General features: G+C 40.5%; 1 protein-coding gene across 5 annotated transcripts in view; it reads left to right on the forward strand.

The window, feature by feature from the left end:
- Positions 1-14,736, forward strand: part of gphnb (gephyrin b) — a 536,356-nt gene that overhangs the window by 453,521 nt on the left and 68,099 nt on the right. For all 5 annotated transcript variants that reach the window (XM_060828874.1, XM_060828876.1, XM_060828875.1 and 2 more), the window contains 2 exons: positions 4,173-4,326; positions 8,929-9,050. In XM_060828874.1, coding sequence (XP_060684857.1) covers positions 4,173-4,326; positions 8,929-9,050 — 276 coding nt within the window. The remainder of the gene's footprint in view (positions 1-4,172; positions 4,327-8,928; positions 9,051-14,736) is intronic.

A 14,736-nucleotide genomic window follows, 5' to 3' on the forward strand; every position in this document is an offset into this window, starting at 1 on the left:
TTTGATATTTCAATCAAGTCATCTCTTACTTTTCTAAATTCCACCAGATATAAATTTAGCCTGTACATCTACAGAATTCCTAGCCTCTGAGCTGCCCTTGTAGTGACAGTATGTACATGGCTAGACTTGTTCAGTTTCTGGTCTTTGGTAACTCACAAGACCTCCATAGTATGAGTTTAGCAATCATTAAACAACAAAGGGTGATGGTTAGATTTTTTCTTGTTGGATTTGGTCATTGTCTGGGACGTGTGTGACGCAAAGGTCACTTGTTACTAATCAACCAAGCCTTGATGCTCAGGTTTTTCTGTATATTATCAATGACTACTTCAATATCTGATGAGTCATAACCGTGCAGAACATTATGGAATCACCAACGAACGTTCATCCATTAAAGAAGCAGTTGAAGATGGTTAGGTCTAGGACATTGCTCTGTGGAATTCATGCAGAGATGTCCCCAAGCTGAAATGACTGACCTCCAACAAACACAACCATCTTCCTTTGTGCTAGATATAACTTTAACCAGCAGAGAGTTTTCCCTCTGATTCCCATTGACTCCAGTTTTTGCTAGTGTTCCTTGATGCCATACAATTCTGCCATGATGGCAAGGGCAGTCACTCTCACCTCACCTCTGGAAGTCAACTTTGTTTGTCCATCTTTGGATAAAGGTTGTAATGAGGTCAAGAGCTGAGCAACCCTGGCAATACCCAAACTGAGCATCAGCAAATGTCATTTCTGAACGAGGGTGGGAGGGTTCTTTGATTGTATTAACTGCTTTCCTAAGGCAGTGGCAAATGTATAAAGCTGCTTTTCGTGATGGACTGGGCAACTCTCTGTGATTTCTTGTGGTCATGGGCAGAGCTGGCACCATATTAAGCTGTGATGCATTCAAATGGGATGCTTTCTGTGGACCATCTATAAAAATTGGTTAGAGCCTTTGTGGATACGCCAGATTTTCTTATCTTTCTGAGTGCTTTCTTGACTGTAGCGTTGACATGGATGGACAGTTTATTGGTGATATTTACGCCTAGTAACTTGAGGCTCTCGACCACCTCCTCCTCAGCATCATTGATAAAAACAGGTGGGTGTCCTCCACTCCGTTTCCTGAAGTTGTTGATCAGCTCCTTCATTTTGACATTGAAGGAGAGATTGTAGCCTTTACATCCTGCCACTAAGCTAGTACCTTTCTGCCCACAGATGCTGCCAGACCTGCTCAGGTTTTCGTGCAATTTCTGTTTTTGTTTCTGATTTACAGCAACCACGTTCTTTCGGTTTTTATCTCCTTCCTGTACCTGTCTTGTCATTGTTTGAGATCCAACTACTGGTGTCATCAGCAAATCTATAAATGGAATTAGAGCTGAATTTGGCCACACAGTCATGAATCTATAAGGAGCATAGTAAGGAGCTGAGCGTTCAGCCTTGTGGGGTACCATTGTGGAGGATTATTGTGGAACGGTGTTGTTGCCTATCCTTACTGATTGGGGCCTGCGAGTCTTAACATGATAGAAGATATCTTCAGAATGACAAAGCGATGACTTCTTCACAAGTACTGTGCAATTGTCACTTCTATCAACACTGTCTTACATGTTTATCAGATAAATTGGTGAGGTCAGGTAGATTTTCCCTCCTTCTTGGTTACCTCACCACCCCCCCCCCGTCCCGTGCTGCAAATCCTGGCTAATAGTTGCGTCCTTTACAACTCAACCACCCTTGTCACTACCGGTGCTACCAAGCCACTGTTGGTGATGGACTTTGCAGTACCCCAGTCAGGGGTGATAAATAGTATCCAGGAGGATGCCATGATGTGATGCCATGAGAGCTAATGAGTCATTTCAGAGGGCATTTTGGAGTTATCCATATTGCTGGAGGTCTGGAATGTAGGCCTAAAGGATGTTTATGAATAAGCTTTTACAATAACTAGTAATGGCTATATGGACATTACTCAGGCACCTGTCTGTGTGGAGTTTGCACATTCTCCCCGTGTCAGCGTGGGTTTCCTCTGGGTGCTCCGGTTTCCTCCCACAGTCCAAAAATGTGCAGGTGAATTGGCCATGCTAAATTGCTCATAGTGTTAGGTGAAGGGGTAAATGTAGGGGATTGGATCTGGGTGGGTTGCTCTTCAGAGGGTCGGTGTGAACTTGTTGGGCCGAAGGGCCTGTTTCCACACTGTAAGTAATCTAAATCTAAATCAGACTAGCTTTGAATTCCATATTTTATTGATTTCACATTTCACCATCCGCCATGGTGGGATTGGAACTAGAGGTTTCGCTTCGGCCTCTAGATTACTGATCCACTGACCTTACAACTACACCACTGCCTTCTCTGTATCATGCCACTGCCACCTGTGATCTTTGATCCATGAACATCTTTATTAGTTTTCAATGCCTTTTCATGTAATTTTAAAAGGTTTTGAAACATTTCACAGGGTGTGTCATCTCCTGGATAAAGTGACAAATTGAGGAGGGCAAACTCACTTAGATAAAAGTGGGTATTTCTTCCAGGCACTCCTGACTAATGTATTTGAATCACCTCTTTATTGAAGGTTAACTCTGAAAGTATTCATAAATGTGGCGGTAGCAGTTCAGAAATTTTGAGATTAGCCAGAGCATTTTATGGACAACAACTGTCACAGTCTGTTGTTGAAAGGAAAGCAGATGATTTTACAAATGAAAGAAACAAGTATGAATTTAATCATGTGCTCTGCATTATTACTGTCATGTATTTGAGTCACATCCTTGTTGTATAGTAGTGGTGCCTCGGAATCTGATTTTAATTCATTCCAGGAGGCTGTTTGGATTCGAAAAGTTCGGATTCCGAAACTATTTTCCCCATAATACATAATAGAAAGTGAATTAATCCGTTTCTGGACCCAAAAAAAAATTTTCAAGACACTTTTAACGGCAAATACACATGGTTACGGTAAAATAAGATGAGTAAATGACTTAAATATCAAATAATAATAATAAAAGCAAGAAATAAATGTACAAACATGAAAATAACTTCATTTACCTTTATGAGGAGTGCTAATGGTGAATGCAATTATTTGCTTCATTGCTCTTCTTGAGTGCCATGGTGAATGCCCAAAGGTGATAATCTTAAAAAATTGCACAAATCAAGGTGAAAACATGAGGTAAACTAGTGATGGACACGCAAGAGAATCTTTCACGACTACTTCCCGGGATGAACTGAACAAACAATGTGCGACCTGAATGGTACATGGTGTTCGGATTCTGAAAATGTGTTTGGATTTTAGGGCAAAATTTTCTCAAAATAATTGTTTGGATTCCAAGTTGTTCGAACAATAGGGCGTTCAGATTCTGGTGTCACCACTGTATATGAAAAACAGTCAAGATCATATGGGGTGGGCATAATCAGAAAATCGAGAATGTTTCAACTTTAATTCCAATCTGGGATTAATTTTACTAGGTTTAATTGTGCTGTTTTACATGTAATTGTCTCAAATTTTGTAAGCAATTGGCAGTTTTTGAATCAAAGTTACATATGCACATCGTGATGCATTCTGCTTAATTACAAAACACATCAAAATCCCTTATATTTTCAATAACATCTTATCAAAAATAGGGATATTCTATTACACTGTCAGTATATACAGAGTTAAATTGCCATTCATATGTCCATACGCACTATACGTGGTGGGGATTGTGTATCTAGAGTTTTGCATTTTGAAGGCAACATGTCCTTACAAATGAGTTAAACAAAGTTTGAAATTGTCTATATTGGTTTATGATCAAAGGGTCTTGAGGTGGATCTCAGTACCAAACATTTATTTTTGTCAAAATGTTCCACTTTGACTGGGTACTTTCTATTGATGGTTAATAAACATAATCAGCTGTTTTCCTCTTAACTGTCACCAACAGATATTTCTTCAACATGAATATATTTTATGGTTCCTGTTTCAGTTTCAACGTTTAGCCATTGTATATTTTAACTTGCCCATCTACTTAATTTTTACAGACTTTTTATAATTTTAATATTACTGAATGACAGAAAAACAATCTTCAGCTGAGTAAAATTCAGAGCTTTTTATTAACTGGTGACGATTAGTTGAATACTTTGATGTGCTTCTGTAACCCAGCAATAATTCAGATTAGTGACAGTCTTTTTATTCAGGATCACTACTGACATTCAATTTTTTTTCTGCTTCTTTTGCTTAGACCAATAGGCCATGATATCAAAAGAGGAGAATGTGTCCTAGCAAAAGGTACCCATATGGGTCCGTCTGAAATTGGCCTTCTAGCAACAGTTGGAGTTACTGAAGTTGAAGTTCACAAGTTTCCTGTGGTTGCTGTGATGTCTACAGGAAATGAAGTAAGTGTATTTCTGAGTATGGGGCGGAAAGGGTAGACTAATTGTAAGTATGTGTATTTCGAACTACAGAACACAAGAATCTTTTCTAACTAAAGTGATCAGTTAAAATCTCAGCCTGCATAATGATATAAAAGCAAAATACTGCAGATGCTGGAGATCCAAAATAAATGCAGAAAGTGCTGGATAAACGCAGGTCCAGTAGCATTTCTTTGATGTATTGTCACTTGTACCAAACTACAGTGAAAAGCTTTGTTTTGGAGCAGTATGGGCAGATTATAGTAAGCAAGAATGGACAGATCAGAGGTTGTAGAAAAACTTAGACAAAGGCATACAGGTTACGTTGCACAGGGCATACGATTGGGGAGATCAACATTACCAAGATCAGAAAATGATTTGAGGCCAGAGTATCCATTCATCAGTCTAATAATGGCTGGGAAGAAGCTGTCCCTGAAACTGCTGGTGCATGTGTTCAGGCTTCTGTATCTTCTGTCTGATGGAAGAAGTTGCAGGAGATGATTACCAGGGTGCAATGGGTCTTTGATGATGTTGGCAGCCTTTCCGCGGTAGTGAACCATGCAAATAGAGTCCACAGATGGAAGGTTGGCTTCTGTGATGGTCTGGGCTATGCACATCACCTTCTATAGTTTCTTAGAGCAGTTGTCATACCAGGCCGTTATTCACCCAGACAGTATGCTCTCAGTGGCGTATCTGTAGAAGTTGGTGTGGGCCCTTACAGATATGACAAATTTCCTGAGCCACCTGAGGAAAGAAGGCGCTGTTGTGTATTCTTGACCATCACATCTATGTGGGAAACCCAGGATAGGTTTTGTTGGTAACCATCACTCCAAGGAAGTTCACGCTCTCCACCCTTTCAACCTCAGTTTTCAATTATATAGATGAAGGTGTGTTCTTCTTTCTCTCTGTAGTCGATGATCAGTTCTTTAGTTCTGCTGACGTTGGGAGAGAGATTGCCCTTATTACACTATGTCACCAAACCCTCTATCTCCCTTCTGTATTTTGATTCATTGTTGTTAGATATCCATCTTAGTACAGTGGTCTTCAGCGAACTTGTAGATGGCATTCCTTCAGAATTTGGCAACACAATCATCGGTGAGAAGAGAGTACAATAGGAGGTTGAGGACGCTGAGTGTTATTGTGGAGGAAGTGCAGTTACCTATCTTCACTGATTGCAATCTGTGGATCAGAAAGCTGAGCATTCAGTTGCAGAGGGCAGAACCAAGACCAAAGTCAGAATTTTGAGATCAGACTGGAGGGGATAATGGTTTTGAAGGCGGAGCTGTAGTCAATGAGCAGAAGCCTAGCATAGATGTCTGTGTTGTCCAGGGGTAACTGCAAGGTTAAGGATGTTCTTTTGAGGCAAATCTATCTTTTCCTATGACTGCACAATGAGCTTTGGCTGATATCCAATCCACAATTGAAACAGCTGAGCCTGGTAAAAACATTTCTTGATTGACAGCTGCAGCTCTCTGATTAATGCTGTGAATTGCGCAATGTTTATTTACACAAGACAAGAAGGTGTCAAGACCTTGGTGCTTCTGGTATTGATACTTTAAAGCTCTGTCTGATCAACACTTTTATTGGTGAAAGGAGTTTTTTAAGGAAGTGTGAAGTTATGAATGAATAATTTTGAAAGCTTTTTTAAACCACTTCCTATTGTTGTTAAAGTTTCATTGATTCTATACAGAGTATATAGAGGTTTTATGGGCTTGAATGTATCATATATTGATATGAAGAGTACAAGGAGTGAACGAAGGAGCATGAAGATGGACTAAATAAAGGAGCATTACTCTGTATGGAAGTCATTTAGTTCAGTTGGCTGGTTTGTGATACAGAGTGACAACAACAATGTGAACTCATTTCCTGAGCCAGCTGAAGTTATCGTGAAGGTCATGTCTTCCTGACCTCAGCTGAAAATGTGTTGCTGGAAAAGCGCAGCAGGTCAGGCAGCATCCAAGGAACAGGAGATTCGACATTTCGGGCATAAGCCCTTCTTCAGGAATGATTCCTGAAGAAGGGCTTATGCCCGAAACGTCAAATCTCCTGTTCCTTGGATGCTGCCTGACCTGCTGCGCTTTTCCAGCAACATATTTTCAGCTCTGATCTCCAGCATCTGCAGACCTCACTTTCTCCTCCTTCCTGACCTCACCCTCACCTGAGGCACAGTGACCCTCAAATTAAATCACAACCAGTCATCTCACACTAATAAGAGAGCAGTTCTATGGCACTCAGGTATGGAACTTACCTTTAACTTGGCATGAAAAATATAAATGGTCATGGGAGGTGGGTGGAGGGAGGAAATAGCTTGATTTTATGCCTTGGATGAGGATTTTTGAACTCAGCTTTTGAACGGTTCCCTTATCCAGATAATGGCTTATGACACCTCTCAGGGGTCGTAAACCAAGAATCCTTTAAAAGCTGACTGACTCCATGAACATTGCAGAGGACGAGGACTTGTCTGGGACTCAGCTGGAACCTGCTGCACCCTTCAGTGGGACTGGTGAAAATAGGAAAGCCCAGGAAAGGGGTTGAAAGTCTCAAAATAGCCACTTCGACCCCTCCACAGCGTTTCTTTGACTCAATGAAAATCTGTCCCTACATCCCTAAGCTCCATCAGTATTTCCAATCGTATTTTTTAATTCATTCATGGGACATGGATGGTGCTAACTGGCCAGTTTTTATTATTCATGTTTAGCTGCCCTTGAGAAGGTGATGATAAGCTGCCTTTTTGAATCACTGCTGTCCACATGGTGTGATTGACCCTCAATGCCCTGAAAGAGGGAATTCCATGATTTTGACCCAGCGACAGTGAAGGAATGGTGATATATTTCAAGTTAGGAATGTGTGTGGCTTGGGGGGAACTTGAACGTGTTGGTGTTCCCATATATCTGCTGCCCTTTTCTTTCTAGTTGAAAGTAGTTGTGGGTTTGGAAAGAGCTATCTTCCAAGCTATCCAAGGATCTTCCCATGAATTTTGCAGTATGTGGTGCCAGTAAAGTGGTCTGCTTTTTTCTAGATATTAAATGTCTTGAGTGTTGTTGGAGCTGCACCCATCCAGGCAACTGGGAAGTATTGACCTGTGCTTTACAGATGGATAGACAGGCTTTGGGGAGTCAGGAGGTGAATTACTCACTGCACTATTCATAGCCTCTGACCTGCTTTTGTAGTGACTGTGTTTATGTGGTAAGTTTAGTTGAGTTTATAGTCAATAGTAACCTAGGAAGCTGATTATGAGGGAATTAAGTGACAATAATACCCTTGAATGTCAAGGGATAAGTGTTAGATTGTCTCTCATAGTGTGATACAAATGTTACTTGCCATTTGTCAGCCCACGTTTGGATATTATCCAGATCTTGTTGCATTCAAATCTGAACAGCTTCCGTATCTGAGGAGTTACGAATAGTGTTGAACATTGTGCAATCATTGGCGAACATCTCATTCTGCCCTTATTGTGAAGTGAAGGTCATTGATGAAGTAGCCAAAGATAATTAGGTTTAGGGCACTACCTTGAGGAACTTATACAGAGAGGTCCTGGAGCTGAGATCAGTTGACATCCAATCATCTTCCTATGTGCCAGATATGACTCCAACTAGTGAAACGTTTGCTCCAATTCCTCCTAATGCCCATTGATTCCAGTTTTGCTGGTTTTTTGATGCCACATTCAGACAAATATGGCCTTAATATCACTCTCATCTAATCTCTAGAATTCAGCTGTTTTGTCCATGTTTGAACCAAGGCTGTAAAGAGGTCAGAAGCTGAGTGGCCCTGGCCAGAACTCAAACTGGGCATCGCTGAGCAGGTGCTGCTTGATAGCACTGTTGATTACACCTTCCATCATTTCACTGATGACTGAGAGCAGACTGATGAGACAGTAGTTGGCCAGGTTGGATTTGTTCTCTATTTTGGTTACAAGGCACACCTGGGCAATTTTCCACATTATCAGGCATGTATTGGTGTTGTAACTGTACTTGAAGAGCCTGGCTAAGAGAGCGGCAAGTTCTGGAGCACAAGTCTTCAGTCCAATTACTGAAATGTTGTCAGGGCCATAGCGTTTACTGTATCTAATGCTTGCAACTATTTCTTGATATCACATGGAGTAAATTGAATTGGCTGGAGACTGATATCTGAGACACTGGGGACCACTGGAGGAATAACGTATCATTCAGCAGTTTAGAGTGTTACCAAATAAACATTTAATTTGAAGAGACTTCAATTACATAATTCTGCAATGTAAGGAGTCCATATCAACATCTGTTGAAACAGTAAGTTTGTCCTTTAGTGAAGTTCAGTACCTGAAGGCAGTACCGTGGACAGTATCAATGTACCTTGAATGACCCAGTTTTATTTCTGTATCACTGTAGATGCACAGTCTGAAAATCAAACTTGTAATGCAATTTTACTAATTTCTCCAGAGCCACAATGGGCAGGCGGAGGGTATGTGGAGAAAAAAGTAAAATTCCTTCGTCAAATATTGGCAATCAGTTCATCAAGTTGTGGAATTTTTTGCTCTTTGTAGTTTATCAAATCATAACAGTGAATCAAGTACTGGATTGATATTGTGATCTCTATGGTTTGCTCCAACAGCTCCTGAATCCTGAAGACGAGCTAACACCAGGAAAGATTCGGGACAGCAATCGTTCGACCCTTCTAGCAACAATTCAGGAACATGGTTACCCAACAATCAACCTGGGAATTGTTGGAGATAAGTAAGCACTGTTATATATTTTGGTGCATGTTTTGAAAACTCGATAACTTGTTAACCAGTACTTCTTCCTGTAAAATTTCAGGTTTTAGAGATGCTCAAGGACAGGCATTAGCTTTTCTCATTTTAGTTCACTGTGTCTGTTTTTAACAAAACTTCAGCTTTTCCAGAGTTACTGTGACAGTTCAAACATTTCTTTACTGCTGAGTTTCAGTATTTTATGTAAACATGCACATTCCTTCAGCCAAACACAGATACACTTTAAAGTGACCTTTCTAGTCATTAGGTCATCACCAGACTTCATACGTTTTCTCCACATTTTACTTAATTTCATTGAAGATCATTTCAACCAAACTAGCAGTTTCGAGGTTAATATCTACAAATGTTACTCACCATTTGTCAGCCTGAGCCTGAACATTATGCTGCATAAGGGGATGCACTCTGCTTCACAAAGTGAAGATCAGGAGCTGAGTGACCCTGGGCAGCACCCCAAGCTGAGCATTAGTGAGCAGGTCATTCCTGAGCAATTCCAGCTTGACAGCACTGTCTGCGACCACTTACGTCACATTGCTGATCATTGAGAGTAGGCTGATGGAGGAGTAATTGGCTAGGTTAGATTTGGAATCAAACACTTTAAAGATGTGCTGTGGTCCTCACAAGTACTTAGATTTCCAAAGTTAAGTAGTCTGTTAGCCTTGGAAGAATATTTGTGCTCAACAGATATGATCAATGTTGGTTAATAAATGCTGAAAAGTATATCAAAGATTATACCAAAGCTAAGGTTTTCTCACTTTCCAAACTTCCAGAGTCTACAAAAATGAATTGTATGTCTTGAGCACTTGAACTCCCACATTTAATTGTATATCCACTGCTGTTGCAAATGGTAGTGTTATGCTTTAGTTTGTTTTTCTCTTCAATTTAATTGATTGTTTTGTGTATCTGTAGCTTAAAGCTACATGATATCATTTAAGTATTTAAGCAAGACTTGTTCTTATCTGACTGTTTCTTAGTTTACTTAACAAATGCAGTTGAGATATCTAAAATCTCCAGACTTTGTCAAGTATGTTGAAAATCGGGTCTACCTTTGTCAACATTACCTTCCCACACATGTCCTTTAGTCTCGAAACTCAGTATGTCTTGGAGTTCATGTATGAATAACAAGAAAGTACAGAAGAGAACATTAAAGGAAGTGATTTTTGGCTTACTGTGCTAACATGATGCTTGTACTGATCTCCAGGATAAATAACTGTTTCTCTGAAATTAAGGGGGATATGTGACCAGTGGAGGGAGGAAACTCGTACTAAGGATAGGTTGAGTATGTTCAGTCATTACTATCCCTGGCTTGAATTTGAATGTAGGATTCAAGCCATTAAATTAAACAAGTAATACATTAACAGTGCGCTTTTTCATCCTAAAATCTCAGTGAATTCATCAGTTTTAAAATTGCCTCTTGCCTCAGCCAAATTGATCTAGGATTTAAAAACTGAAAAAGTTCCAGCAATAAACAGTATTGGTTCTTTTTCTGTGTTAATTGTTACATTAATTATAATTAATTTTGTTTCAAGATAACTCAAGGTCATGGCAGTTTTTGTTTCTTTTGAATTAATATTCATAGCCAGGAAAAGATTGAACATGTTGAGCTGTAATTTCACTATAATTCAGTGAACATTGCATGCTGTGCCATACATCATTCATTTGCTGCTGTGGCTGCTTCAATTCAAAATGATTAATTGATGCACTTTTTATTTCTTGAAATTCTGTCCTCTGGGGCTACAAAATTAATCTCTCTCAAAATGTAAAATGAACAAATATATAAACTTTGTCTTTTAAATAATTTGCTGCTTTTGTAAATCAGAGACATAAATCAAGTCACTGAAAGTTCATGGGGACAAAGGAATAAAATGATCTGTCAATATCTGTGCTGCGAAACCGGATGATTACCCTTTCTCTGCACTGTAAAAATGTACTTAATTTAAAGCCATAATTTTATCTCTTTGCATTCAGAGAAATCTTAATTTCCCAAATGTTTCCTCACTCAGGAGGTGAGTCTTCTCTCAGTCCAAAAGAATTGCCATCTAACACACTCTGTCTCTCTACATCATTTGTTTCTTGTTTTTATCAAGCTTATGAGTTACAGACACTGCTCCTCTGAACTTCATTGTCTTTTTATTCCTAAACTTCATGTATTCCACCCTATGCACCTTTGTTCTTCCCTGCATTTTCACTGAACAATGTTCATTGCGTCAGCCATTTTCCCACAACCTTAAAGTCCTTTTACTGCTCCAATTATTGTACTCTAAAACCTAAGCTTGGCTTTATCTGATTTCTGCAACATGAAGTCAGACACAATGTGGCATGTTGTGTCATCTTTCACTCTTTCCAACCTTTAAAAGGCCCTGTATTTTCATCATTAGCTTGTGAAGGCCAGAACCTGTGTAGTCTCAGGATATGGATTATTTTCTGAAGTTCATAATTGCTAAATTTTAAGTCTGGTTGTGCCACTGAGACAATGCCTTCTAAATTTTACCTTTGAGCTGTTCAGCAGGTCTTTGTTTCAAAGACGGCCTTTTACCACGAGGTAATCTCTCTCCTAAATTTTACCCATTCTTCTCATTGATCATTTCCTGCCTCTGGTTGTTCGCTGGTTGATGGCATCTCTTCTGGCTTTGGCAGGTGGCTCTGCAGGGTGAATTGTCTGCCACTAACTTTCTTCTTCTCGAGTTAACTGCCAGAAGTCAGGTCTGACCCACAAAACACAACCTCCACCATGGATAGAGTAAGGAAGGAGATCATGAATTCACCCTAGCCGTACAGGGATCAAGCTCCATACTGTTACCTATAATCTGACCTTCACTAGCTATCCAGGAATTGAACCAATCAACTTTCTCCAAATACTCCCAAGTTGTTGTTGTAGAGCATGGTCTATGGATGGTGATGGTCGAGGCCTGTTGACTTTACAGAGATTTCGGTGTAACCTGTCAGTTTTTAAGAACATTTTTAATTAATCATCTATACATTTACAATAATAGGCAGAGTGAAACTAAGTATTATTTAAAACTTCACTTATTTTATACATTTCAAGTTTTAGAGTCATAAAGCGGTACAGCTTGGAAACAGACCCTTCAGACCAACTCATTCATGCCGGCCAGATATCCTAAATAAATCTAGTCCCATTTGCCAGCATTTGGCATATATCCCTCTAAACCCTTCCTATTCATGTACCCATCCAGATACCTTTAAAGTGTTATAATTGTATTAGCCTCCACCATTTCCTCTGGTAGCTCATTCCATACACACCAACTTGTACATGAAAAGGTTAACCCTTTGGTTCCTTTTAATTTTTTCCCCTCTTACCTTAAACCTATGCCCGCTAGTTTTGGACTCCCCTACCCTGGGAAAAGACCTGGTCTATTTACCTTATCTATGTCCCTTGTGATTTTATAAATCTGTACAAGGTCATCCTAGTGATGGGAGATAAGGAAATAGCAGGAGAACTTAACAAGTACTTTGTGTCAGTTTTCACAGTGGAAGACATGAGTAATATCCCAAAAATTAAAGGGAGTCACGGGGCTGAGTTGAGTATGGTTGCCGTTACGAAAGAGATAGTGCTAGAAAAGTTAAAAAGTCTTAAAATTGATAAATCTCCTGGCCCCGATGGGATACACCCTAGAGTTCTGAGAGAGGTGGCTGAGGAAATAGCAGAGGCATTGGTTGAGATCTTTCGAGAGTCACTGGAGTTAGGAAAGGTTCCAGATGATTGGAAGATCGCTGTTGTAACCCCCTTGTTCAAGAAAGGATCAAGACAAAAGATGGAAAATTATAGGCCAATCAGCTTAACCTCGGTTGTTGGTAAAATTCTAGAATCCATCATTAAGGATGAGGTTTCTAAATTCTTGGAAGAGCAGAGTCTGATTAGAACAAGTCAACATGGATTTAGTAAGGGGAGGTCATGCCTGACAAACCTGTTGGAATTTTTTGAAGAGGTAACAAGTAAGTTAGACCAGGGAAACCCAGTGGATGTGGTCTATCTAGACTTTCAAAAGGCCTTTGATAAGGTGCCACACGGGAGGCTGCTGAGCAAGGTGAGGGCCCATGGTGTTCGAGGTGAGCTGCTGGGATGGATTGAGGATTGGCTGTCTAACAGAAGGCAGAGAATTGTGATAAAAGGTTCTTTTTCAGAATGGCAGCTGGTGACAAACGGTGTCCCGCAGGGTTCAGTGTTGGGGCCACAGCTATTCGCCTTATATATTAATGATTTGGATGAGGGGACTGGGGGCATTCTAGCGAAGTTTGCCGATGATACGAAGTTAGGTGGACAGGCAGGTAGTACTGAGGAAGTGGGGAGGCTACAGAAGGATCTAGACAGGTTGGGAGAGTGGTCCAGGAAATGGCTGATGGAATTTAACGTGAGCAAGTGCAAGGTCTTGCACTTTGGCAAAAAGAATAAGAGCATAGACTACTTTCTAAATGGTGAGAAAATTAGTAAAGCCAAAGTACAGAGGGATCTGGGAGTGCTAGTCGAGGATTCTCTAAAGGTAAACATGCAGGTTGAGTCCGTGATTAAGAAAGCGAATGCAATGTTGTCTCTTATCTCAAGAGGGTTGGAATATAAAAGCAGAGATATGCTACTGAGACTTTATAAAGCTCTGGTTAGGCCCCATTTGGAGGACTGTGTCCAGTTTTGGTCCCCACACCTCAGGAAGGACATACTGGCACTGGAACATGTCCAGCGGAGATTCACATGGATGATCCCTGGAATGGCAGGTCTAACATATGAGGAACGGCTGAGGATCCTGGGATTGTATTCGTTGGAGTTTAGATTGAGGGGAGACTTAATAGAGACGTACAAGATAATACATGGCTTGGAGAGGGTGGACGCTAGGAAATTGTTTCCGTTAGGCAAGGAGACTAGGACCCGTGGACACAGCCTTAGAATTAGAGGGGGTCAATTCAGAACAGAAATGCAGAGACATTTCTTCAGCCAGAGAGTGGTGGGCCTGTGGAATTCATTGCCACAGGGTGCAGTGGAGGCTGGGACGCTAAATGTCTTCAAGGCCGAGATTGATAGATTCTTGTTGTCTCGAGGAATTAAGGGCTACGGAGAGAACGCTGGTAAGTGGAGTTGAAATGCCCATCAGCCATGATTGAATGGCGGAGTGGACTCGATGGGCCGAATGGCCTTACTTCCACTCCTATGTCTTATGGTCTTATCCCTTAGCCTCCGATGCCCCAGGAAAAATAGCCCCAGCCTATTCAACCTCTCCCTATAGTTCACACCCTCCAACCATGGCAATATCCTTGTAAATCTGTTAATTCCCAGTCCTTAATGCTAACAAAAGGTCAAGTTAAGCAGCTTTCTTCATTCCATTTTTACTATATTACACTGTGTTATAAGGCACATATTTTGGGGTTGGACGTGAAGTAGGGATGAAATGGAAAGCAAAGGGCTAAGTTCCTTTGACATCTCCCTCCTGCACCCACCACCTTTAATTCTTTAATTACCTTTACTCTGTCCCTCACACTCTCATCCTCGCACCTTTTCATTTCTACTAAATGTTTCCACATTTCTTGCCTCTTGTTATCTTTCCTTTCTCTCCCTTTTTGTCAATACATCATTTGTTCTTGAAACTCAATGTACAACACTGCAGGACTCTGAAGGAATGGAGAGTGTGGAAACCACTGTGTTGTCT

The sequence above is a fragment of the Hemiscyllium ocellatum genome, chromosome 8 (assembly GCF_020745735.1).
Source record: "Hemiscyllium ocellatum isolate sHemOce1 chromosome 8, sHemOce1.pat.X.cur, whole genome shotgun sequence".
In the NCBI taxonomy this organism is placed as follows: Eukaryota; Metazoa; Chordata; class Chondrichthyes; order Orectolobiformes; family Hemiscylliidae; genus Hemiscyllium; species Hemiscyllium ocellatum.